General features: G+C 45.7%; 1 protein-coding gene across 3 annotated transcripts; it reads right to left on the bottom strand.

The window, feature by feature from the left end:
• Window positions 1-45: 45 nt before the first annotated feature.
• On the bottom strand, window positions 46-24,605 carry Scn3b (sodium voltage-gated channel beta subunit 3). 3 transcript variants are annotated; one of them, XM_041656959.1, is made up of 7 exons: window positions 24,221-24,605; window positions 23,777-23,856; window positions 16,854-17,017; window positions 14,502-14,727; window positions 10,853-10,991; window positions 5,406-5,485; window positions 46-4,320 (listed from the first exon to the last, which is right to left on the bottom strand). In XM_041656959.1, the coding sequence occupies exons 2-6, from the start codon at window positions 23,829-23,831 to the stop codon at window positions 5,422-5,424; spliced, it is 648 nt and encodes a 215-aa protein (XP_041512893.1). In that variant the 5' UTR covers window positions 23,832-23,856; window positions 24,221-24,605; the 3' UTR covers window positions 46-4,320; window positions 5,406-5,421. The 3 variants fall into 3 exon arrangements, with proteins under 3 accessions (XP_041512893.1, XP_041512892.1, XP_041512891.1); XM_041656958.1 differs by having other exon boundaries at window positions 47-5,080; XM_041656957.1 differs by having other exon boundaries at window positions 48-5,297; window positions 24,221-24,604.
• Window positions 24,606-24,669: the final 64 nt, after the last annotated feature.

The raw sequence follows: 24,669 nt of genomic DNA, 5'->3' as shown, positions 1-24,669 counted from the left end.
TAGAATGAATGGCCAAGTCCTGTTTAGGCCTTAAACAACTGTTATGTCATCATGATCAATTTCTGTCCTCTGGGTCCTACACTTGTTCTACCCCTTCAGTGCTCCAAGAGCCTTGGAGGAGGAGAGTTTTAACTGTCCTACCTGAGCACACACTCATGTGTCACTCTTAGCCATCAGTGTGGCCGTGAGTCCCATCTATCATTTCAATCGTCAGTGTTTAGGGACAATGTCTTTTATAAAGAAGTGCATGTATGTCACTTCGTATGAGAGCTGGAATTGTACTACAATAATTTAGTCTTTACATATTTTTAAAAGATGGATTTTTAATTCTGTATATATGTTCATGTCTGTGTGTGCTTGTGAATACAGGTGCTTTCAGAGGACCAGAGAGGGTATCTGATCTCTAGGAGCTGGAGTTACAGGGGTTGTGAGCTACCTGACATGGGTACTTGGAAATAAACTGGGGCCCTCCTGAAGAGCCACAAGCACTTTTGACCACTAAGCCATATCTCGAGCCATGTTTTTAGTCTTAACCAACATCATTCTGAGAGCTGTGGTGGAACTGGGTGTGGTGGTGCACTTGAAAGGCGGGTGGATCTCTGAGTTTGAGGCCAGCTTGGTATATAGAGCAAGTTCCAGGACAGCCAGGATTACACAGAGAAACCTTTGCCTCCCCTTAAGCAAAACCCCACAACCGATTTTGCTGGACTGAATCCTCACACTTTCTTGCTATGCTTTTCTCTTTAGGGGCTCTTGCCCCTGTTAGGAAGCTAGGTACTGGAAGACAGCGTTGCCTTGATGCTGCTCCCTAAACGGGAAGCCCCCCGAGTCTTCCCTACATTAGATTTGCCTTGCAGTCGGCATCTCCACACCCGGTTAGGGAATGTGTGATGCCAGACAAGAGTGCACATTTCTCTTGTGCTCTTCTGTCTTTGTGCAGAGGACAGGAAGCCCTGAAAGGCCGGATCCCACATCTAGCATGGTTAGCTCGAGACTTTGGAGTACTTTTCATTTCCTAAGGTTAATCTCTGTGCAGGAAGTAGGGCAGATTGCATGCTAGGTGAGAGGCAGAGTGGGCAGCAGACGCACGTTGTGAGCAGAGCAAACCCGGAGCGTGTGGTCTTCAGAGACACTTTATTGACATGAACAGAGAGTTTACTGGAATTGTGGGCCTATGCACAAGTGTGTACACACACACACACACATACACTTTTACAGACCTAAGATCCTGGGTTCTATTGAGAGCTGAACCTAGCATTCAATACAGGGTGTATTAATGTAGCCAATAGATGATCAGATTGCTGTGCAAGCACACTAAAGTCATATTTAGATACATTTGCAGTGACTGGGTGAATTCCCAGAACTGGGGCTTTCTCATTTACAAAACAGAAATGAGAGGAAGGTAGGTGTGTGTGTGTTTGTGTGTGTGTGTGTGTGTGTGTGTGTGTGTGTGTATACCGCACTTTGTTTCCTGGTGAAACTGGGAAAAGATTGATGATACATTCGAGGTGTATCTAGCTCTTCCCTCTCCCTGCAAAAGTGTCATCCCAAACATTTCCCTGTGGTTTGTGCCCAGTAGATTCACAGATTCTGAAAAAGGCATGCATCACTGTGCTTGGTTCATACTTTTTGACATGCGGTGGTAGTGTGATGTGGAGAGGGTGAGCTACTATTTTTTGTTTGTTTGTTTTGGTGTGTGTGTTTTCTTTTAGCTCTTTTTTTTTTTTTTGAGACAGGATCTCATGTAGCCCAGGTTAGCCTTCCACTATGCCGATATGCAGCTGAACTAGCCTTGAACTTCTGATCCTCCTGCTTCCAAGAGTGCACCACTGGATCTGGCCTCGTGTGTGTGTGTGTGTGTGTGTGTGTGTGTGTGTGTGTGTTCACATTTACGCATGTTCTCATACAGGCCTTAACTTGTGGGCATGCACATGTGGAGGCCAGAAGTCACCCTTGGGTGTCATTCCTCAGGCATTGTCCACCTTGTTGGGTTTTTGGTTTTTGAGACAGGCTCTCACTTGCCTGTTGCTCACCAAGTTGGCCAGGCCAGGTGACCTGGTTAGCGAGGCCCAGAAGAGACCTTCCAGTCTCTTCCTCCCTGGCACAGGGAGCACCAGAGTGTACCATGATGCCTGACAGCACCCAGGTACTCACGACTGTGTGGCAAGCACATCACCTAGTGAGCTCTCTCCTCAGCCCTACTCTTCCTTAACCCCACTGCTGTCTTCTACTAATTCTAGCAGATGTCTAGAGCGACCCCAGACATTCAAAAGAAAGCTCGCATGTACAGTTATTTAAGGGCAGAGAGACCAAAGAACAATGCTATCAAATGGACTGAAAGTGAAGTCTGAGACAGGAGCAAGCACTGGGTATTTCCCCTTGAGGACTGGGGTTTGATTTGAGATCTAGCTGACAGTAAAAGTCATAGGACAAGATGCCTTCTGGACAGCTGAGTTGAGTAGTCAAATTCACAGCTGTTAAGCAGCAAGAAAGGGAAAACCAGACTCAGCCTAGTGTGACCTTCAGTAAATGATTGAGGATCAGTCACAGGAAATACCCAGCACCAAGACAAACAATGGGGTTTCTAAATGATTATAGCCCTTGAGAGCTCTTCTAGCCCTTTGGTAAGCGAGAGCACACCAGACAACACTCCAGCCTGCACACGTCTAGTCTGGGATTCTGAGTTGACGTATGGGAAGAAATGGAGATGGTGATGATTTGAAGTAGGCTGGTGAGTGCCAGACCTTGTAGGTTACCATCATGATCTTCCATAAGGAAGTTCAATTGTGATTCTGGGTAAACCACCATGTAAACAAACTAGACGACAATAGAATGGGATGGACTCCCAAAGCATGCGTCTAGCATCCATCAAGAAGGCAGGAGTAAAGAAGCTGTAGAGTAGGAAGCTTAGAGGACAATGGAGAGAAGAAAGGGCTGGACAAAAGTGAGGGAGGGAAAGACGAGAAGAAGCAGTGATGGTGTAATTGGGAAGCCAAGTGAGGTGGGTGAGTGAGGACTAGGACCCTAGCTCTGAGTACAGGAGGCTAGGTGACCTGATGATTTTGTAAAGCTATTTGATGTCAGAAGACCTCTGTTTCTTCATTGTAACACGGAGCATCAACAGCATTCATACCACTGGAGTGGTTGTGGAGGAGAGAAAAGGATGCTTCGCAAGCCCTCCAGGTGTAAGAAAACAGGTACCGAGGATGAGAAAAATTGCCATTTTAGAGAAGGGAACAGGAAAGAGAAACTGTCTTGTAAGGGACATATGATTGGTGCCATCCAGCTTTGTTATGAATTCTGATATCTAGGTTGGAATTCTGTTTAGGAAGTATTTAAATAAAGAGGAAAAGGCAGTTACACATACCACCTCATCAAGGGTTAGATGCATAATCGTGCAGACAGTAGGATGGAGGGAGTAGCTTGCTACCACCACAAGGTCTGGACCAACCAGCCCATGGCTGGGTAAATGCTGCATTAATTCAAGTGTATTTCTCTAGTTGTAAAGTATGAAAAAGGTGTTTGGTTGTCTCTTTTATTTCAGAAGCATGGGGTGGAAAAGTCGCCGATGAGAAGAAGGGTCTTGAATTTATTGCAAATATTTTCTCTAACAAAATTACTCTTTTCATATAGGATGAGGGTCTTGTTTCAAGTATGCCCCGTGATGGGAGGGGTGAGAATGAGCTTCTCATACAAGCCCCCGTGGGAGTGGAGAATGGTATTTCTTAGAGATCTCCTCAGATCTGAGGGACATTTCTCTTCTGGAATCCCACTTCTGTCATTTTATATCCCATAAGGCCTCCTGTCCTTTCTATCTGTATAGGCTAAAGAATATTGCACTTAGAACAGTCATTAAAATGAGATAATGAGATGCTGACTAAGGTCTTCTCACCTTTTCTATGCTCTCCTGAATGGGACGGGGGGCCCACAAACATCAAATACCAGACATTACAGATCTACAGGTGAGGTATTTAGAAGCTACACACCTATCTTTGCCATTGTGTTCATCTTCCATGTCAGGCTAAGACATTTCTCGTCTGTATAGATATCATCTTCAGGTGCTGTGTCTTCTGAAGGATGCTTTATATTCATGCGAGATTCTGCAGGTCTGTCTCATGCCTTCTGTGTTCTCTTGCCTGGCTTGCAGTTCCTGGAACCTGTGATTGTTAGCCTCTGCTGGGCAAGTGGCATGGCTATAGTCAAGCTGAGTGTCAGGGTCTTCAAAAACATCTTCCGTCTCAGGGAATGTGAGATTAGTAGCACTGAAATCTTTAATCCCCTAAAGCTTCTGTTCATCCCTGTGTGAGTCTCAGCTGCCTCCTGTAAAATGAGGAATAATACTGATCCACAGACACTAAGAAGGGAACAGCTGAGCAATTTCAATCCAGAAAGGACACACATCCATGTTTCCAATATCAGGAGTATGTTGTATCACTTTCAAGGCCTAATGAAATTGCCCTGGATCCTTCCTTGGTCTCTTGGAAGTTCTGGGTTTGCTCCAGGCCTTTGGGATTACGGAGATCTAGCCCTGAAACGCTAAGCTCCAGAAAGCATACCAGTCCCCACAGAAGATGTTTCCAGAAACCTTGGAGGAGCATGCTGCTTTCTGGTGCTCTGAGAAGCAGGCCATGGACTTAAGAAAAACTGATGTCAGTGAATCGAAGTGTATGACATGCTTTGGCTTTAACCCAAACTAATTGGTGCTTCCTTCTGGTGTATATTCATTCTTTTTGTAGCAGTGGAGAACGACCCAATGGCAGACAGTTGGGGCAGAGGAAACACTACTCTCCAGTACTTGTCTAAAGTCATTTGGAGCATAAGGGACAACTTTAGTTGAGTTGGGAGCTGCTTGCTTGAAAGCAAGGACAGAGCGAGGTTTAGTTCATGTAAAGATGTTGGCTCTTCAGTTCATTCAAGATGTGTAGAGTTCCAATAGAGCTTGGAAATCAGATAAAATCTCACAGTTGGGGTGGGTGGTTGATGAATAGAAAGACAGATGCTTGGGATTCTCGGGGCACCTTGCTGATGCTGCTGACATCACTGAACTGGGAATATCCAACTCCCTCAGTGCTCAGATCACCTAGCAACAACAGAAGAACTCACTGAGAAAGTCCAGCTCAGCCCTCCCCAAATCCATTTGTACCAAAGAGGGAATGAGAGAATTGTTATGGCTTTGTTATCATGAGCAAGGGGATTGGGCTGTGCAACATTCTTCAGCTTCTGAAGGGTTTGACGTAATGGAAGGCATTGTGACTTGACCATTAACTTAAAGTACCCAGAGGGCGGGACTGCTATGCCTAGTAGAAAAGACCAAATTGAATGTCACGTCAGTTGTGGATTCCAGACGACGTTTGTATGGCTTGCCATCCACACCCTCCTCACCCTCCCCAAACCCTGTACATCACCTCAAGTCACAGCGCATTATTCCTCCACCGGCACCACGGAGTTCTCTTTGTTCTCTGAAGGAATAGCAAGGTAGTCAGACCTGCAGAGGGCATTGGGGTGGGGGGGTGGGGAGAGGCAGTGCTTTAGTAGTCACTGGTGAACATGTAGGAAACAGGAAGGCACATGACGTAGGGACAAGGCTGTACACAGAATAGCTCTGTATTTCCTTATGGTTGGGCCTCCCAAGACAAATCTACAATTAGCCTCTGAGCAGATATAGCAATGATCCCTCCCATATTCGCATATGAAGACCTCCACCGGCAGTGCGGACATCGCTTAGCATCTTCAGGATACAGACTGAGATTTAGACTAAACTCAATGGTTGTGAATTTGTATTCCACAGCTGCTTTCATTTTCATCTGCCCAGTTACCGGTGACGTTGAGCATCTCCATTTGTTTGCAGGCGATCTTGTTTTACTTCTAAATCTCCTTTTTCTCCTGAAATATTTATTTTTTTATTGATTCATGTTTGGAAAATTTGTCCCAATCTGTTGTTCATAAGTTTTCCTATAGCTTCTTAGCATGAACAATTAAGATTTTCCATATAATGTAGTGAAAATTATCTTTTCCCCCTATCTTTGATTTGAACTTTTGGTATTTTATTGAAGAATTTTCCCTGTAAAACATGATGCTTTAAATATAAATTCTTATTCAACTACAAAGAGGAACATTTTCCGTGTTTACACATATTACTTTTCTGCTCCATTAGGGCAATTTTCAGGTTTTATGTCTACTTTTAAAATTTATTCCTGATTTGTTCTGGCTTATAGAGATATGGTTAATGTTATTAACTTCTCTCTGCTAGTCTCACACTTGGCCTTATCCGCTTTTGGACAATCTTTATAGCTCCTAAGACAAATCCTACTATCGACGTCTTCCAGGTGTACTGCTTTTGCTTTGCACTAACTTGGGTCAGAGGTGGGCAGACTTCTGACCCACAAATATACTTAGTTACCTGTTTAAAGTATTGTGCACAGAAAAACCCAGAAGAATATTAAAACATAAGTCCTGTGTAGCTTTGCAAAATCGAAGATAATCGAGTTGTGCTTTGGATTAAGTATTGTTGCCCCTTTCCCTCCTGTGTGATCTTTAAGATGAATTTATCAGATACTCTGAGAAATCATATGAAGGTTTTTATTGGAATTTCATTGACTTTGAAGATGATTTTGGGCAAGAAATGCCTTGAAGAGTGAGTTTTCATTCTCTAGTCTTTGCTTTTCAGTAAGGTGCTGTCATTTTCTCCTCAGAGGTCTTTCACCCTTTTTGTTGTCTTTATTCCTAAGTACTGTTGGACATTTGTTACAATTGCAATAAAAGTTTTTTAAAAAAATTTTTTATGTGTAATGGATGTATTGCCTGCATGTATGTATGTGTACCATGTGTGTTCTTGGTATCCATGGAGGTCAGAAAAGGGTGCTGGATCCCCTGGAAGTGGAACGACAGACAGTTGTGAGGCACCATGTAGGTGCTGGAAACTGAACCTCAATCCTCTGCAAGAGCAGCAAGTGCTCTTAATACCTGAGCCATCTCCTTAGCCCTTGTTGCAATTAATTATTTTTTTCTAATTTAAGGATTGTGTTGCTGGGATATAGTCAAATGTTTTTTTTTTTTTGAGATTCTTGCTTTGCTCTCCCTCAGAGATGTAGTTTGAGAAATATCTTATGAGGTGATCTTGTCCTTTTATGAACATCATAAAGTATTAATACCCAAACTAGGCTGCCATTAGGTGATGTGATTGTATGGGACCACTATGGTACCCATGGTCTGTGATTGGATGAAATATTATGTGATACATGATTGAAGGTGGATTGGCATTGGCGACCTTATAGAATATTCTTAACTAGGTTGCTTAAAGAGATTTTATGTAGATAATGATATTTGGGTGTAATAATGATAATATATTTTTATTCTTTGTAAATCTTATCCTGCTCTTCTTCATATTGGTGATGATTAGTATTAACCATCAGTTCAAAGCCTAGGAGGCAAGTCTTTGGGCACCCATGTGAGACATTGTGTAGATTACATTACTGATAGATTACATTACTGTGTAGATTACTATGAAGCATTGTTCAGATTACATTAACTGATACAGGACACCCCATCTTAACTGTGGGTGGTACCATCCCCTAGGCAGGGATCCTGGGCAGTGTAAAAGGGGAAGAACCGAGCTGAACCTTAGCATGTATACATTCACTGCCTTCTGTTCTTGACTGCTCTCTGTGACTTGCCCAGACTGTAATGTGAGCCAGATAAACCCTTAGACTCACAAACTGCTCTTGTCTGAGTGTCTTATCACAGACACAGGAGGAGCCCAGCACATTTCTTATTTTACCCGAGGTTTCCAACAAAGTCTAGGAGCAGGGAGAGATAGCATCCTTGTCATGTTCCTCATATTATACGTATTTCTTCCGAAGACTCGTGTCAGATGATACTGATGTAGAGTACCCGAGTAGCTGCAGTTTATTTGTTTAAAGAAAATCTGTGTTTAGGTATAGATGTATGCATTCACCCTACTCAGGACATAAGGCTTTCCTTAGCTTAGACGGCATGTCCTGATCAATGACAGCAATGCCTTTAACACACCTACCTTACCTACGAGCATAGCTTACTTAGCAACAGTGCCACCTGCTGGCTGGAGGCCGAGGTTCACAGAGACCTGCTCAGCATCAGGAGGGAGCAGACTGTATTGCTAGTCTCAGAAGACATCAGAATCCAACCTCTGAAGTAATACCTGCTGAACACACACTGCTTTCCCATTATTATAAAGTAAAATACTCTTAGGATGAGCCATCCTTAGTAGAGGACCATGAACATCACGCTTCTGGCTAGGGAAGTCGTTTCTTTCTGGCCTCCTCTCTAAGCATATGCGATTCTCCCTCATTTGCTGTCTTCTATAAGGAATCATCTCATTTCCCCTTCCCGTTTCTTCATTATATTTCACTATTTCTATATCTGTGCCATATTCTGTTTAACTTTTTCAAATTCATCTTCTGGTCACCAGTACATAATCAGTTATTATGTACTGTTATACTGTTAGTTTATTGCCAAATAGTTTTTGGTTTTCTATCAACTCTGGTTGACCTTTCTTAGCAAATTGTTTGCTCTTTGGCTTTGTGGTTTTTTTTTTTAATTTTCTTTTGCAGTAAATATTTTATTTTGTTCATTTTTGTGTGGTGCTGAGAACTGAACCCTGGGCCTCTCACAGACAAGGCTTTCCTCTTGAGCCTCGCCCTGTTCTATTTTAAACAGCTCATTTCTATGCTTTCTTTTCATATCTTCTGTGTCTGTGTCTCCTGGGACTTAATCCTGCTGCTAAACACGTCTTCCTCAGCTCGATTTCTTTCTTCAGTGAGCTATAGGTTGGGAGGAGATTACAAAGGAGAGCTAGGCCCAGTTAGCCTGAGGTACCTTGTGAGGCCTTGGCTGGGAGTGGGCCCCTTTGGAATGTTTTCTTTTTCATTCTCTTATTTCTGTAGCTTTGAATCAAATTTCTCATCTTAGATTTTCCTCATCATGTGGATAGTGCCTATTTAAATCCCAAATACTGTGACAGCAAGCTTGTCATTACTTCTTTCCAAGCATCTTTTCTGGTTCTTGGAGTCAGACCAGCATAGATAAGCTCCTTGGATTTTCTCAAAGCTGGCTGGCATCTGTCTATCCTTTGTAGCCCCCTGGACATTCTAGCTGTACTGGAGGTTCTTAGTTCCTACTCTGTTTCTTGTATGAGCCCAATTGGAGGTACATCGTATCCAAGCTTCATACCCTACTGAACCATGCGTATTGTCTTTACAAAAAATTGGTTGTAATTTTTATTTCTCTGAGATGATGGGCATCACAAAAATGAGCTAATTTAAATTTCTGATAAAATTTAAATTTATCAAAAATGTAGATTAAAAATTAAAAATAGCCGGTTGGTGGTGGTGCATGTCCTTTAGTTCTAGCACTTGGGAGGCAGAGGTAGGCGGATCTCTTTGAGTTCGAGACCAGCCTGGTCTACAAGAGCTAGTTCCAGGACATGCTCCAAAGCCACAGAGAAACCCTGTCTCAAAAAACAAAATGAAAACAAACAAACAAAAATTCTAGGCAGTAATGGCCTAGGCATTTTAGGTACTGCCTCAGCAGTGTCTGGATGTCTGTGGACTTTTTTTTTTTAACATACCTCCATTTTCTTTTCCAAACAATAGACCAATAGCGTTTCTTAGCCCCTTGTCTTTACAGACTCCAGCAGCCCTCACCTGTAGTCAGTCTTGGGTGTGGGTATTTGGTGAAAGTGGGGAGTAGAGGCCATACTAGGGGATTAGATTCCCTGCTTGAGGTATTCACTTGCTATCAACCTTAAAGGAAAGCGCGTGTTTTGTGGCACTCCTTAGCTAATGAGGGGCAGTGCCCAGGTGGGTGGACGAGCTCCAAATGCAGAAAGGAAACAGCTGAATGTGACAGAAAGAGCATAGATATCAAGACTAAAAGGCCCAGGTTCAATTCCCAGCTTCTCCCTTCACCACAGCAATGTGCTTGCCTTCTGTGAGGCAGCCTCAACATTTACCAACTGGTTATGATCACACATAACCTTATGAGATTGCTTTGGCAGCTGCTTGTCTTTTCCATACATAGTGGTTTAAGGTGTAGGCCAAGAGACAGCTGGCCTAAATTCAAATCTTGATTTGTCTCTGTGCTGGCTAGTGTTTCATCAGCTCAACACAAGCTAGGAAAGGTAACCTCAGCTGAAAAACAAATGCCGCTACCAAACTGGTTTGTGGACAAGCCTGTGGGGCATTTTCTTGATTGATGATTGATGTGGGAAGGCCCAGCTCACTGTGGGTGGTGGCAGCCCTGCATAGGTGGTCCTGAATAAGCCATGAGGAGAAGCCGGTAAGAATTTCCTCCATGGCCTCTGCTTTGGTTCCTGCTTCTAGGCTCCTGTTCTAAGCATCTTGAGGATGGACACTGATGTGCAAGTATAAACGAAGTGAACCCTCCCTGCCCCCAGTCATTTTTTGTTATTTTTATTACTACAGCAATACTAAGACAGTCTATGACTTACAATGGCCTTCCCAGAACCCCTTCTAGGCTTACTATTTTTATCTGTACAATACATATATAATAATGTATTCTTTATGTGTGTGGGACGTTAAGAAATTGTTTCTCTGCGTAATAGCCCTGACTGTCCTGGAACTCTATGGAGCAGGATGGAAACTCTTTGTAGACCATGCTGGCCTTGAACCCACAGAGATCTGCCACCGTCTACCTCCCAAGTGCTTGGATTAAAGGTGTGCGCCTGGTCCTGGCTCTGGGAGAGTTCTTATTAGTTCTTATTATTGTTAAGAGGAATGTAGACAGGTATGTGAGCTTAACCCCTCCCCAGTGAGAGCACACATTCCGAGTGTGTGAGCTGTCATTCAGTACTTACGCGTTTTCCTGGGCTGCCTCTTCAGCCTTGGAGACCTTTCTGTAGCAGTAGATCATCTCAATGAACAGCCACAAGGTGAGGAAGACCAGGAGGATGTACATCATGATTTCTGAGACCACGGAGGTGAAGTCTTCTCCCGCTACAAGGAGGAGAATGGGGTTCAGAACACATGTGTCCCACAGGACCCAGAGCTGTCGCTGGGCTCACAGATGTACGAAGCCTGTGTTTAAGTCTCAAATAAACGCCAAGTCTAGAGGAGCTTATGAGGATATCAAAGGGATCCCCATTGCCTGACTCCCTATCAGATTTTTCACTTGACTGTTCAGCTTTTCTAGACATAAGGATGAGGGGAATGAAAGTGAAAGAAGGAACGACAGTCAGAATGATTGCGGATACACACACACACACACACACACACACACACACACACAGTGTTGCATCCATGATATACTATCTACTGTGTAATACTCATTTCTTTTGGGTTTCAGTTTCTTAACCTGTAAAATGAGGATAATACTTCACAGTAGTCTGGATTGTTGCGAATGTTACATTACTCAGTGTATTTGAGGGTGATGAACTCAGGGACAGCCCAATTGCAAGGCGCTTACCTCATACCCCGGCACTATGCAACAAACAAACACATCAAAATAGCCCCACTGTCTTGTCAGATGTGAAGCTCCACACAGATATAAGGAACCTGCCTTATTCTAGCCACCTCTGACCTCCAAGCCACAGGTAGTAGAGGTGCTGTCCCCAGAGAGAAGGATCATTTAGGGCTACCATCGTCAGTGGTAGAAGCATGTTCTCCATGGGTCTGGAAGGAGAAATGAGGGCCTTCCAGGTTGTGCCAAACCTCAAGAGAAGTGAGTACTGGAGGGTTCAGGAAACTTATGAGGACTCTCCCCAGGTCGGCTCCTGAAGCACATGCATCCTTCCATCTCCCGTTTAAAATCCTCCAGTGCTCTCTCGCACGCCAGGATAAAGCCCGTCTCTAGTGACAGGATATGTACACCTTTTGTGGTCCATCCTTTCTCACGTCCCTTCCATTCGTCTTGCTAGAACCTCTCTTAGGTATTGGTATTCTTGACTATCTGGTTTGATCTCTTGCCTCCTCTATCCTGGGACCACGTCCTGCTTTTCAGCCTCCTGAGAAGGACCCTAGATTCTGCTGAAAGCCCCTCCAGGGGGAACTTCTCCTGGGATCTTGGGTAGCACTGATCCATCCATGCACAGTTTCCCCCAGCCCATAAGATCACTCCCGGGAGGCACTGTGCTGTGTGCATCCTTTCTACTGACCGCAAGAATGTGTTTTTGAAGTGTGAGCCTGCTTCTCAAATCTAGGTACTTAGACCTTCAGCTCTCTTTCTCCCATTAGAGCTGGAGGTCATGGGTGAAGCTGGGAGCATGGAGCATGAACATGTCTTTTCTGCGGGGCTTGCTAGGACCTAATGAATGTGTGTGATAGGCTTGCCATAAAATGTGCTATTTCTATTTTGGTGCCAAAGCTCCGAGGTAGTAACAGGAAGATTCCCTCTGTATTTCTGTCGCCTGTAGGAGAAGAGGCCACAGCTTCCTGTCTTAGAATGAGAACAGAGAGACTAAGCCTGGAAAAAGTCAACAAAGGAGAACCAGGCAGATTTTCTGGGGCTCCAGGAGTGGGGCAAACAGACATCTGTCATGTACCTGTGAGTGATCTGAGGGTGGGGAGGGCTGCCAAGGGGTTCCAGAGGCAAAATCCAAACCCAGAGGGAAAGCGTCATGGGGTAGGGAGGGCGGCAGAAAGAAAGATACAGTTGGGGGGTTAACTTGATAGTGGAAAAATGTGGATGTTGGTCCCCGTTCTCATGGTGCTTCAGGCTCCTAAGTAAGCCCTTTGCTCCTCAGAGCACTCCCGCCACACCTGTAGCCTCCATGTGCCCGAGGGGGCCATAGGAACACAGATCACCGCTCCTGAAGTCATACCCACAAGGGCGCCTGCATTAAATACTATGCAAACTCCTTCCCAACCCTACCGCCTGTGTGGCTCTGTTGTTCTAATTATGAATTTGTTTTTTCCCCTCTGTTCTTACCTGAGGATTGCTCTGGTGACAAACAGGCAGGCTAGCACAGTGGTGCCACACTTTCTCATGGGCTGTGTCCCCACATCTCTGGAGGCCAGAGCCAGAGAGAGCAGGAGATAGAGACCCACAGGCACCTGCCGTTGAGCCAGCAGGCACCAGTCAACAGTTCCTCGGGTGAACACAAGATGGCACCAGGCTCCCTTCCCCCGGGAGGAAAGATTGCATAAACAAATGAGGGTAATGGAACTTTAAAGAGATTTTTACCTCAGAGAGCTCCCTGTTCAACCCCCCTGTTTCCTCACCAGAGGACACAAGCACTGAGAACGGATGAGCAAGTTTTCATTCAGGTGGCCTGAACCTGCTCCAAGTTCAGAACCAGACCTCCCTTCCGCTAGAGGTAGTTACAGTGTCTCATTGTCATTCACCCTCAAGACCCAGCAACTGTCACTGCCTCAATTTTGTAACAATGATACCTTTTATTTTCAAGCTGAGTGGCCTGAAGGCTGTGATTCCTCCACTCCCTTGCTTAGGGCACACTCTTTCTATACCTGTCTTCTCTCTCCACAGCCTGCACCACCACCACCACCTGCTCATGAGCTTGTATCTTAGGGCAGTGATAAGAACATGCTGGAAATATTACTGTGTGAGAGGTTCTGAGAATGGCATGGCGGCCTAGCCCTGGTGAGGAAACATGAAAGGAAGGTGCAGGGTTCACATTCTGCCTTGGGAAGGAGTGTTTGCCAGGGCTGTGAGCCACAGTTCTTTGAGTCTCCTGATAGTGGCGGAGGAGCACTTTGTGCGGTTCCCCCACGATTCTGGACTCAGATTGCACGGGAATGCAATATACAAGTTAGGTTATTAACAGAATTTTCCACCTGCCACCAACAAATGCAAAGAGTCTGTTGACTTTAAAGACTAGAGAGCTAGCAACTTGTTCCCACTCCTAGCTGAAGACAGACACCTGTAGAGAGAGATACTGTAGATGGGGAATGGCCAGCAAGATGGATCGTCAGGTAAAGGGGCCTGCCACCAAGCCTGATGAACTGAGTTCAATGCTATTACCACATAGTAGGAGGAGAGAATCAGCTCCCATGAGCTGTTCCCTGAACTCCTCATACACCATGGCACATGTGTGTGCATGCAGAAAGGCAGACATACAGACAGACACAGAGAGAGAGGAAAGAGAGAGAGAGCACAAATAAATGGAAATTTAAAAATTTAAGACTCTGAGGAGACTTGAGGCTCACTAAATTTTGAAAGCGATTTGTTTGGAGATATATGTGGCTCGCAATAGAAGAGATGATGTTTACATATAAATTAGGGACTCAACACCGGCCAGAGAAAAAGGCATGCCTGAATTGTTAGCTGGAGGCCTTGTGGAGGCTGTCCTTTTCCTCTAGGGAACCAGGGAAGTTATCCTAATATCTTGTTTTAGCCTGTCTGCTCTGAGGGAAGCCACAGCAAGGGCTTCTGACGAGGCAGGTTGTAGGAAGTGGGCCCTACAAGGAAGGCAGATCTGCGTATCATATGTGTGGAAAGCCACTGTCCTCCACCCCAACCCCTGAAGAGACTCTGGGCCCCAGTCTTACCCTCTTCAGTGACTCTCAAGGGTATTAGTCTCGTGGTCTTCACAAAGGGCCTGTGTGCCTCAAATTCAAACTCCCTGGACACGTTGCATGTGTAGAGGCCAGAGTCGTTCAGCGTGACATTGAGCACAGTGATGGACACATCCTGCAGGTCTTTGCTCCCATTCCACTGCAAGCGACCTTGGAAGGGGCTCTCCACCTCCTGGTGGCCATTGCGATACTCGTATATCTGCAGAGAGAGGAGCGGAAGCAGATGGTGGCAAAAGACAGGGAGGAAGGAAGAGCAGGAGTTTCCATGGGCAGGCAAACTAAGGGACAAGGTTACCAGAAGACCCAGAGCATGGGGTGGGGGTGGGATAAAAGGGCACAGAGGAAGCCGAGGGAGAGAGTGAAGACGGGAAAGCAGTAGAGGCAGACAGTTGTCTGGACATGTGGACATGGTGAAGGGAGAGGCAGCATGGAATAGTCAGAAAGAATCCTGGGTGAACAAAAAGGAGCAGAGTGGAGAAGAAAGGAGGGTGGCTGATCCGTGAAGGAGACTAGTAACAGGAAAAGGAAATGATGGAGACAGAAAGGGCGTAAGGAAGGACAGTGAGCGAGGTGATGAGGCGGCTAGCGACGGAGAGGATATAGAGACCAACCAAGCAGCTGTGAGCAGGAGTGATACCCGACAGCCCTGAGCTTGATGCCTGACTCTCTGACCTGGCATCCATCATGGTGGTTGTGGCCAGGACACATACGGGAATCCAGAATGTGGAAGGAAGGCCAGTGAGCAGAGAACTCAACAACAGAGAGGCATGTAGAGCCTTTGCTTTGGGCCGAAATAGAACCAAAGTCAGCTCTTTCCCACTTCTTTCTCAGATACTTCCACTCTGACACGACACTTTTCCCGTCTAGGCTCCACTAAGCGTGGGTGTGGACTAAAATTCACACTCATGTTCATAGACATTAACATTTAGTGCCTCAGCTGCATGTTGTGGTCTGGGTCAGGTATACCAGCAGCAAATGCAGCTAGCCTGTGATAAGGCCTGAAGCCCATGGGCCGGTCCTTCCAATCCAGCCATGACCCCTGGCTTCCTAGAACTGGGCACTAAATCTGAGTATTCCTTCCCTGGTGTACGACTCAAGCTTAAGTTAGACTCTAAAGAGTCGCTGCTGGTCCTTGCCTTGGCACCGACCTAGATTCAAATACCACATACTACCTAGAATCAGAAATGAATCCACTTGCGGGGTCGGGAGGGGAGAGAATGAGCAAGTGAAGGTCAATGTTACCATGTTGTTGTCTCCAATAGGTGAAGAGACCCAGGAGAGCAAGGGAGAGCTCCAGAGAGAGCCTTGGGTCTGCTGTCAGACCACCATATACAGATCTAAACTTGTGTGTGTTCAAATCTAAACTCTGTTACTAAGTTAACGTTATTCTTTTGCTCGTCACTTTCCCCAACGAACACACCATATTTCAAGGACATTTAAAATGAATTAGAAATCAGAGCTCGCGTGTCCTGCCTGGTAACAACCCCATCATGAAGCTTTTGTTTTTATTCCCGCTTAAAAGGACAAAATAATTGGAGGCATCAAGAGATTGACTATGTCTAAGGGTATGGAGCCAAATAGCCTGAAGAAAAGAATCAAAGCCAGGCAGCCTGATTCCAGAGTCAGTGAAAGTATGGACACTGATTTAAATGAACTACAACCCCTTGAGCGCTGTCCCAAACTAGAACTGACATTGACCCTGACCTTGGCACAGAGTCTGGAGGGCCTCTTACCCTGCCAGGAGTGAAATCCTTGGTGTATAGCCCATTGAGGTTTAGGGTTCCTCTTGGGGAGAATGGCAGCATGACCACCCGGGGTACAGCACGTGTCAAGAACTGACTAAACAATTGACCCACAGAGGTAGCTCTCCTGGGCATATCAGTTCATACAAGGTCTGGTCATCTCAGTTGCTCCTACTTCACTGGGACTGTGATAGTTGGAAGAGCTACCCATGCTACTTCATATAAAGTTACCTTGCTTGCTTTCTTTCAACTTCATTAAGTCCATTTCAGAGGACTGCATGAAAGATGAACACACCTGTAAGAGGTCTACTAGGGTGCCTAGCCCACACAGCCTCTATCAACACATTTACCTCTTTGTACCCCCTTCTCCTGCTTGTAACTAGGATTGCTTACAGCTGGCCGAGTGCCTGCTTTGCAAAGACCCTGGGCGACTCTAAGGCTGTCAGTTATCTGCTGAGGTGATGTCAGTGCTCAGAAGAGGAGGGAATGTCAGGTCAAGGCATCATCTCCCAGACTGTCGGGAGCCAGGCATACAACAGCATAGACCAGCAAACGAAAGACCAGAGGCAGCAGTCTGACATACAAGGAAATCTTTACCGCCCTCAGGCCTGTAGAACCATTCCACCACAGTGGTGGCCTCCACCTCCTCCCTCTTCATGCAGGAGATGCAGCGCAGCTTCATGAGTTTGCCCTGCACGGCTTCCGTCTCCGAGGGTACTTCCACACACACAGGGAAGCAGACTCTGACTGGAGAGAGGATGGGTGACAAGAAGGGGACAATCAGAGTGGGCGTGGGGGAATGAGGAGGGAGGGAGGAAAGACAGAGAAGAAAGAATCATGAGACACGCTTGAAAATAACAAGATCCACGTGTGCATCTGTTGCTAGGGCTCCTTGAGTGCGCATGAGCAGAATGGATCTCGATTAAGATGGTGCAGAGATGGATCTTGACTGGAAGGTTTTGGAAGCCATGAAGATGCAGGACAGGATGAACTTGAGTCTAACCTCAAAGCCTTGGAGTCTAGGAGGAGACAGACCATGCTACCATGCGTCAACTGTCCATTCACTTGACCATTCATCCAGCAGTCATGACAATCCATTTTTTTTGTCGGGTCTGATGCTAGATTAGAGACTCAAGAAAGAACAAAACACTAACCATGTTCTCCATGCATCTGTAACCTAGTAAAGAATACATTTCGTGTGGTGATTCAACCCGACCACACAAGAGGTCATGTTGGTAATGTGCCCAGGTCCACGAGGGGCAATTAGTTACTTGTGCTTGGACTGAGGAGAAGAGGAGAGAGGACTGGTGGGCCATGAAATAGAAAGGTAGATAGGACCCACGCTGAAAAGACCTGCATGCACTTTGTGGTGTAATATATTGAGGACTCTAACGTCAAGCGGAGAGGGAATCTAAGTTTGGGGACCCATGAAAAATGGTGCAGCATCAGTATAAATATGGCGAATGGACCACTTAGTCTGGAGCAAAGCTCTGTGCAGAGTAGAGAGACAGAATTCAAATTCCGGAGGAGTCAGATGATCAAACACCACCTTGTACACCACATGGAGGTTTGGACTTTTGGTTCCCACCCTCTAGAAACTCCAAGTCCAAAGAAAAAAGGTGACTATGTCAGATTGCAAATTCAGAACTAATCAAAATCGGGACACAGATGCCAGAACAAGTGTGGGATGCATTAGCAGACGCACAGTGTGCAGAGGGAAGTAGGGGTAGTTCTGTAGTGTTCAGAACAAACCTGGATGCTGTGATCCATTCAGCATCTCACGTTCAACAAAAGGGGGCCGTTCATGCGTGCACACCCAAAGGTGGTCAGGAAAGCCCATCAGCAAGACCTGGTAAGGGACAAATGTGGGAACATGGGGTGCTGAACTTGGACACAGGACAGGTTTGTCTTCAAACATTTCGGGCTGACAAATAGAAAAGAAAGAGTCAAATTTAAAAGTTTTAAACATCAGTTTAGTGCGGTGAATTTGTTTTCCTTCTGGTGTTTTGAGACAGTGTCTTACTGTGTTGCCCAGGCTAGCCTTGAACTCACAATCCTCTTGCTTCAGTCTCCCTGGTGAGATTATAGGCATGTGGTGTCAAATCTAACTTTAAACAAATCCCTCTTAGTTAGCCAGGATTTGCTGCAGGTGTGAGGTCAGTATGGGCTACTGAGTACGACCCTGTATCCACTAAATTAATAGCAAATATTGGTTTGGAGCCGTGGCTCAGGTGGTAGAGTGCTTGCCTAACATGCACGAAGCTCCAAGATTGAATAAATCGGGTGGAGCGGAACATGCTTGCAGTTCCAGCCCTCAGGATACTGAGGTAGGAGGATCAGAAATTCAGGGACTTCCTAGCTACTTACTGCATTTGAGGCCAGCCTAAGTTACAGGAGACTTTGTCTCAAAAAACAACTTAAAAATAAAATATATTGTCAGATGCTGCAGCTGTTCATAAACACTATTTGGTAAGGGATTTTATACCTAAGAATTGGGGATCCTCTGGTACCCTGTCCATGAATTAATGACAAGCATAGGCTCTGCAAGGCGGAACAAAACACACTGATATTTCAAAATTAGCTCAATGTCATATTTCATTTTAAACATGGGATTTGGAACCTGTTGGCACTATAATTAAAGTTTTAAGAATGTTCTAAATGAAAAAAAAAATGAATTGGCTTTGAAACAAACCCTCAAGGGAAGGGGGCTAGCCTCATCCTGTAGTCTGCAGAAGAACGTTTTCATTGTTTTAATGGAGAAAGGTCCATATCTTGGGGAAAATTATTAGAAATATGTTGGGCATGTGGTAAACTTATAGTCTTCATCACAGACTCACTTTCAAAGCAACTGAAAAGCATTACTGTATAAAGTGTATGCAGCAAGAACTCCATGTAACATAGATTCTCATATTCGGTGAGGGGTGCCAGAGATAAACAGACCAATATGGACGGTCTCAAAGGCATGAAAGGAAAAGTCCCAAGGAATGCACCCTTACAGCAGTAGAAGCAGGGTGAAAGTGGTGTTTGAAAATTTAAGGATTGTGTTTGAATCACTGCCTAACTTCTCTGAGACTCAGTTTATTCAACAGTGTTTTTTAATAAAATAAAACACCCAGTAGATAGGTCATGAAAATCCTATGAGTTAATTTACACAATTGTATCCTGAATCAATATCATTAATAATGGTATTTATCTCCATTTATTTGGTGAATGTATTGAGTACCCACTGTGCAGCCAGTATGGTACCAAGAACCAAACAAACCCATCCCAGCTCCCTTGGAGCCTGAATCTCAATGGGGTGGTACAAGTAGGTTACAAAACAAATTAAAGCAGCAGAGGAGGGAGAGAGGATGAGGGGAGGTGGGGAGGAAGGGAAGGCAAGGAGAGGAGAGGAAGAACATATTATCAGGACTGGCCTCACTGAGAATGGAACACTGGCATTGGGAAGCTGCTGAAGAGAAAAAAAAAAGAAGCCACAGTCTGTGTGAGGTGATGACAAACAAGAGGGTTCAAATGAGTATGCCTGTCATATCGAAGGAACAGCAAAGCCCAGGGTAGGAAACCAGCGAGCAGTGAGAACAGAGACAGGGAGGGGAAGGGGAGGGTCCCATCTCGCCCGGTCTTATAGGACACAGAGCTTTGACTTTTGCACAGCATGAACTAGGGAACCTTGAAGGCTCTGAGTTGAATAATATGATTTCTACTATGTTGCACGGTCAGTGTGCCAAGGGGAGAATAAATTGACAGGGGAAGTGGATTCAAAGGTAAAAGCAGAAAGAATGATTAAGAGGTTTGTACAGGGCCTGGCAAGATGGAGCAGCCGATAAAGCCACTTGCAGCCAAGGTGAACAAACTGGAGTTCAACCTCTGTGTCCCACGTGATAAAGGAAAAGAACTGACTTACATAAGTTATCTTTTACCTCTCCACACGTGCACAGTGGCATGTGCTTCCCCAACACAAGAAATAAATCCAATAAAATCTTAGGCAGCCAAAGAGATGGCTCAATGGTTAAGAGTTCCTGTTGTTCTTGCAGAGGACCTGAATTTGGTTTCCAATGCCCATGTCAGGTACTTTATAACCATCTGTAACTTGAATTCCAGGGGATGTGATACCCGCCTCTGGCCTCTAGGGCAGCTCCAAACATGTACATATACCTCCACATCAAAACACACACACACACACACACACACACACACACACACACACACACGAAATGATTTTTAAAGAAAAATTTTAAAAAGCTGTACAGTGGTGAAACTGGGCAGTTCTTTTGCCTAGGTGATAGCAGAGCTAGCTTACACAATGTTGCATAACAGAATTGGGGGCTGTGCTCTCATGAACACATAGCTGGATTGCAGAGGAGGACTGCAGGCATTCATTTGTAATGAGGGAGGAAGCACCCTGCACAGTCAGAGTGTTGGGTGTCGGTGGCAGTGCATGGGATGTGGCTGCCTCCTTTAGAGGGCCCTTGGAGGGAAGACCCACTGTGAATCTTCTCCTGGCCAAATCCAGTTTTTAGGCAAGACAACTCTGCTCCTGCAGTCCCAGACAGCACATTACACAATGGCCACAAAATTCTCTCACCTCATTTGCTTGCACCTTGCAATGGGACCTCCTGCTCCTTCCATCAACAGGGAAGTCAGTTTCCCCACCATGCCACTGCCTTGTTTCCTGTGAGATTATCTAGGTACCTTCAGAAGGTGGAACGCATGGAAGAGGTCAACCACATCACTGGCTATATATCATAATCTCTTGGAATGTTCTGGACTGCATCATTGACCTTGGAATCCAGCTTCATATGAATACAATAATAATGAAGACAATCATGAAAAAAGTGACAAATTAAGGATGACAGATAACAAAAAAAAACCACCTAAAAAAACCCTTCTCTGTTCCTTCCAGATCTTTCTCTTCTTTGCCCTTCCTGAACTTTCCCTAGACTGCTTCCTCTACAGTAAGATAATGAAGGCTTTAATTATAATGTAAATAATGTTCAAGGGGGGGACACGAATAAAGTTATTTTTAGACCTTAACATCCTGAAATGATTTGGTCTATCAGATTAGCAGAGCCTTGAAGGAATGAGATTCAGGAAGGGCTGCCAAGAGAAGAAAAATCCCCCAATACAGGGGACCCTTGGGGGAGCAAAAGTAGAGAAGGCACTGGGAGCTAAAGGATGGATGAAGTCCTAGGAAAAGGGGGTGGCGTTGGGGGATGAGAGGAAGGCTTAGAGGAGAAATACCAGGACCACTGTCCAGTTGACAATTGCACACAGCATCACATGTGTCTACAAGGAAGACAGAGATCGATCAGGAAGACAGCAGCTCTCTAGCAAGCCCTCTGTCCTTTATGAACTCACATTCTCATGCCCTAAAGTGGAAATAGCTCACATGTTGCCCCTACATAACATGGTGATCAAAAGGCCTAATGGATACAAGAATTATTTGCAAATAAAGGAAAACTGTACTGGTGAGTGAGGCTCGTCCCCCACATAAACAACCGAGCATTCTGAAACCCTTATTGGCTGAACCAATGTTTGTGCCACAGAATCTTGGAGCGAGCAAGGATAAATGTAACCTGTCCTGTTAGTTATCCCCAAGATTTTTGAGGGAGCAGGGAAGACATGCCCTCTGAAAGTTCTAGTAATATTCTATAAATATTCCCTTCTGATTACTTGTGAGCTGAAAGGGGTATTAGATATGATCTGTGACAGCTCCCAGACTTCACATTTATCAGGCATTCTGGGGATGTCACCAAATAAAAATGAAGAAGTAGGACCGGTAGAACTGAGAAGCAAACCAGAGCTTTGTGGTTCCTAGCCCCAGACTGCTGAGGCTGCAGCATTTCCCCAACCCCCAGCCCACTGGAAGTGGGGAGGGAACTTACAGATTTAGAGTTTGGAAAAAATTCTCTACCGACCTCTTTCAAGCCCTCTCTACAACTTGAACCTTACCCCCCCACTTCCTTATCCTGTCAGACTAACTAACCCCTCCCAAGCCTCGCAGCCTAGCATTTCCCTGGAGCAAATAGCAGCCTTGATCTTCAAGACAGGTGAGCTCACTAGCAGCGCATTATGTCAGTTTCATCTCCAAGTAGACTGTGGTCTACAGGGAATGGGCTGTGGTGAGTCTGCCCCTGGGGTTGGTGTTATTTTCTTCCTTTTCCGTCCTATTCTTGTTTCGTTAGGCATTTTGTTCAACAGGAAACTGGGCGCTTCCTCTGGTCACATGCAAAATCCAAATAATGCATGCAACTACATTTTGTATCCAAGGCTTGACAACGTGGTGTGAAGGCAAAGAGGCATGCCTGCCACTGCCCAGGCAGTGGGGGAGCCAAGCCCAGTGCAAGAACATAATCCCACAAGCCTACTTTCTGTAACAGAGATGGACACAGTTCATTATGGGTTTTTTTTTTCATATTTGAGCTTGGAGGAAGGTAGCTAAACTGATTTATGAACTGAAGAGCACCTATACTTGATATGAGGGCTGGGTCAGAGACATGAAAGCAAAGATGCCAGAAATCACACACACACACACACACACACACACACACACACACACACACACACTGCTGAGTCTCACTAATCCATTTAGATACTCATACTAATATGCTCAGATACATGCTAGTGCATATAATTATAAACAGGGACATATATTTACATCCAGTAAAATACTGCATGTATCACAGTATTTTATCAGCACCTAGATGCCCAGTTCCCTCAGCACTCATTCAGGTGCCCTGTAGTAAGCTATACTTGAGGCTATTTAGCCCAGCATTATTTTCACAAGTTCCTTAATTAGAGGGGCAATGCCATCTCAGTCAGTCTCTCACAGCTAACAATCATTCCAAAAAAAAAAAACCTACAAAAACTCCAGCAAACAAAACCAACCAGCTAACCAAATACCACAGCACCCCAGCTCCAGATGTTCCCGTAAACTAAATGCACTTCACATCTATCAATGCACACCAACCAATGACTGGAGCCACTCACTCTCTCACCCATTCCTTGTTAAAATTTAACAGATGGGTCAACTACAGTCTTTTCTCTCTAAAATTCATGCATCCAGTTTTTGTGCTTTATATTTTGTTTTTCAAGTAGAAAGAAATGCTCCCCCAACCCACAGAGATGTTCAGGACTGAGTCTCCACTGAGTAATGCAATGTAAACACAAGCGAGAATTTTAAAATAATGGATTAGGATACACTCCTTTCAGCAGAGGTGTAAGCTAGGGGAGGACATAGGGATAATTAGGAAAGCAGTGAGGCTGGAAGAAGCACCAAAGAAGGTTGGGGGGGGGGAATACCAAGCCACAGGGCAGTCGGGGAGGTGCCTTTGCAACCTCCAATGCCAGCCTTCTGGGAGCACATGTGGACACCCATGTCTGGCAGACATACACAGAAGGAAGCCAAGCAAGCTCCTTTTTGTCACCAGTGACATCAATTAAGTGTTATTATTGTTATCGTGATGCCTGTTACCTGCATATTGCAGGGCAGGGTGCTGTACTTACCCCAGTAGACGAGCATGAGGGATGCTAGGGGAAGCAATCTGTTGAAGGCAGGCATCTTTTTCTGTAAGTGGTTTCTGGAGCTAAACAGAGAGAATCTCTGTCAAAGACTGCGCCCTCTGATTCTTTCGAGGAAACCCTTAGGGATCAGCTGCCCCTAAGGGAGCGACCTTCTGAGTGGGAGGAGGAAGAAAGGTCATGCGCCCTGTCTGGGGGGGTCTGCGGAATCCGGTGCTGAGTGTGGGTGTCAGCTCAGGCCACCTCGTGCTCTCTCGCTGGAGCGAGACCCGGGCTTGGCTCAGCACCACGGACAGTAGCCTCCCCGCCCACCCCGTTCTTGGAATTCCAATCTCTCCCCAGCTTCTAGCTTTGGCAACCAAAGCAAAGTGGGCTAGGAAGGGAAGCGCACAGCCGCCCGGGGATGCTGGGCTGTCCAAGTCGATTCACCTTTCCCCACCCCTGGGGACAGCGACACTCCGACTTAGATCCTCCGAGACTCAGGAGCTCCGGCAGGCTTCTCGGCCTGGGTGTGTCCCCACTCCAGCCGTCGTCTGGGCTACAGAATTTGTTCCACCTCAGTCTTGTACACAGGGGCCCGGGCTCCCGGGCGGTCCTCCGGGGGCTGGAAAAGAGGCGGGAGCTCCCGTAGGGTTGGTGATCTCAGAGGTGGTAGAAGGAAGGAACCCCTTCCGTGGAGCGCGCCCCTGGATCCTGTGGATCCCCGACGCTGGGTGATTGGGTGATCAAGCCGCCCCTCTCCAGGGCCGCCCCCTTGCCGAATGTGTTGCCAGCCTTGACATGCGCAGGCCGCTCTTCGCCGGTCGCTACGGACCCTCCCCCTTGAACACACATTTCCCTCCCCTAAATCGGCGTGCCCCTCCCAGGGCTGGCGCGCT

The sequence above is a fragment of the Microtus oregoni genome, unplaced genomic scaffold, assembly GCF_018167655.1.
Source record: "Microtus oregoni isolate MIOR12 unplaced genomic scaffold, Mior012 000008F_ref0000371, whole genome shotgun sequence".
Classification (NCBI taxonomy): domain Eukaryota; kingdom Metazoa; phylum Chordata; class Mammalia; order Rodentia; family Cricetidae; genus Microtus; species Microtus oregoni.
The sequence above is the reverse complement of the archived record's forward strand: the minus strand, read 5'-3'. Positions and strand labels throughout refer to the sequence as shown.

What these genes read in the sequence shown, in the direction of transcription:
- Scn3b (XM_041656959.1), bottom strand. Translation starts at nt 23,831, where the DNA reads ATGCCTGCCTTCAACAGATTGCTTCCCCTAGCATCCCTCATGCTCGTC. An exon ending in CCTCATGCTCGTCTACTGGG is followed by an intron (nt 17,018 to 23,776) that starts GTAAGTACAGCA and finishes TCCTCTCTCCAG; the next exon opens with TCAGAGTCTGCTTCCCTGTG. An exon ending in GAGGCAGCCCAGGAAAACGC is followed by an intron (nt 5,486 to 10,852) that starts GTAAGTACTGAA and finishes TGCCCTCTGCAG; the next exon opens with GTCTGACTACCTTGCTATTC.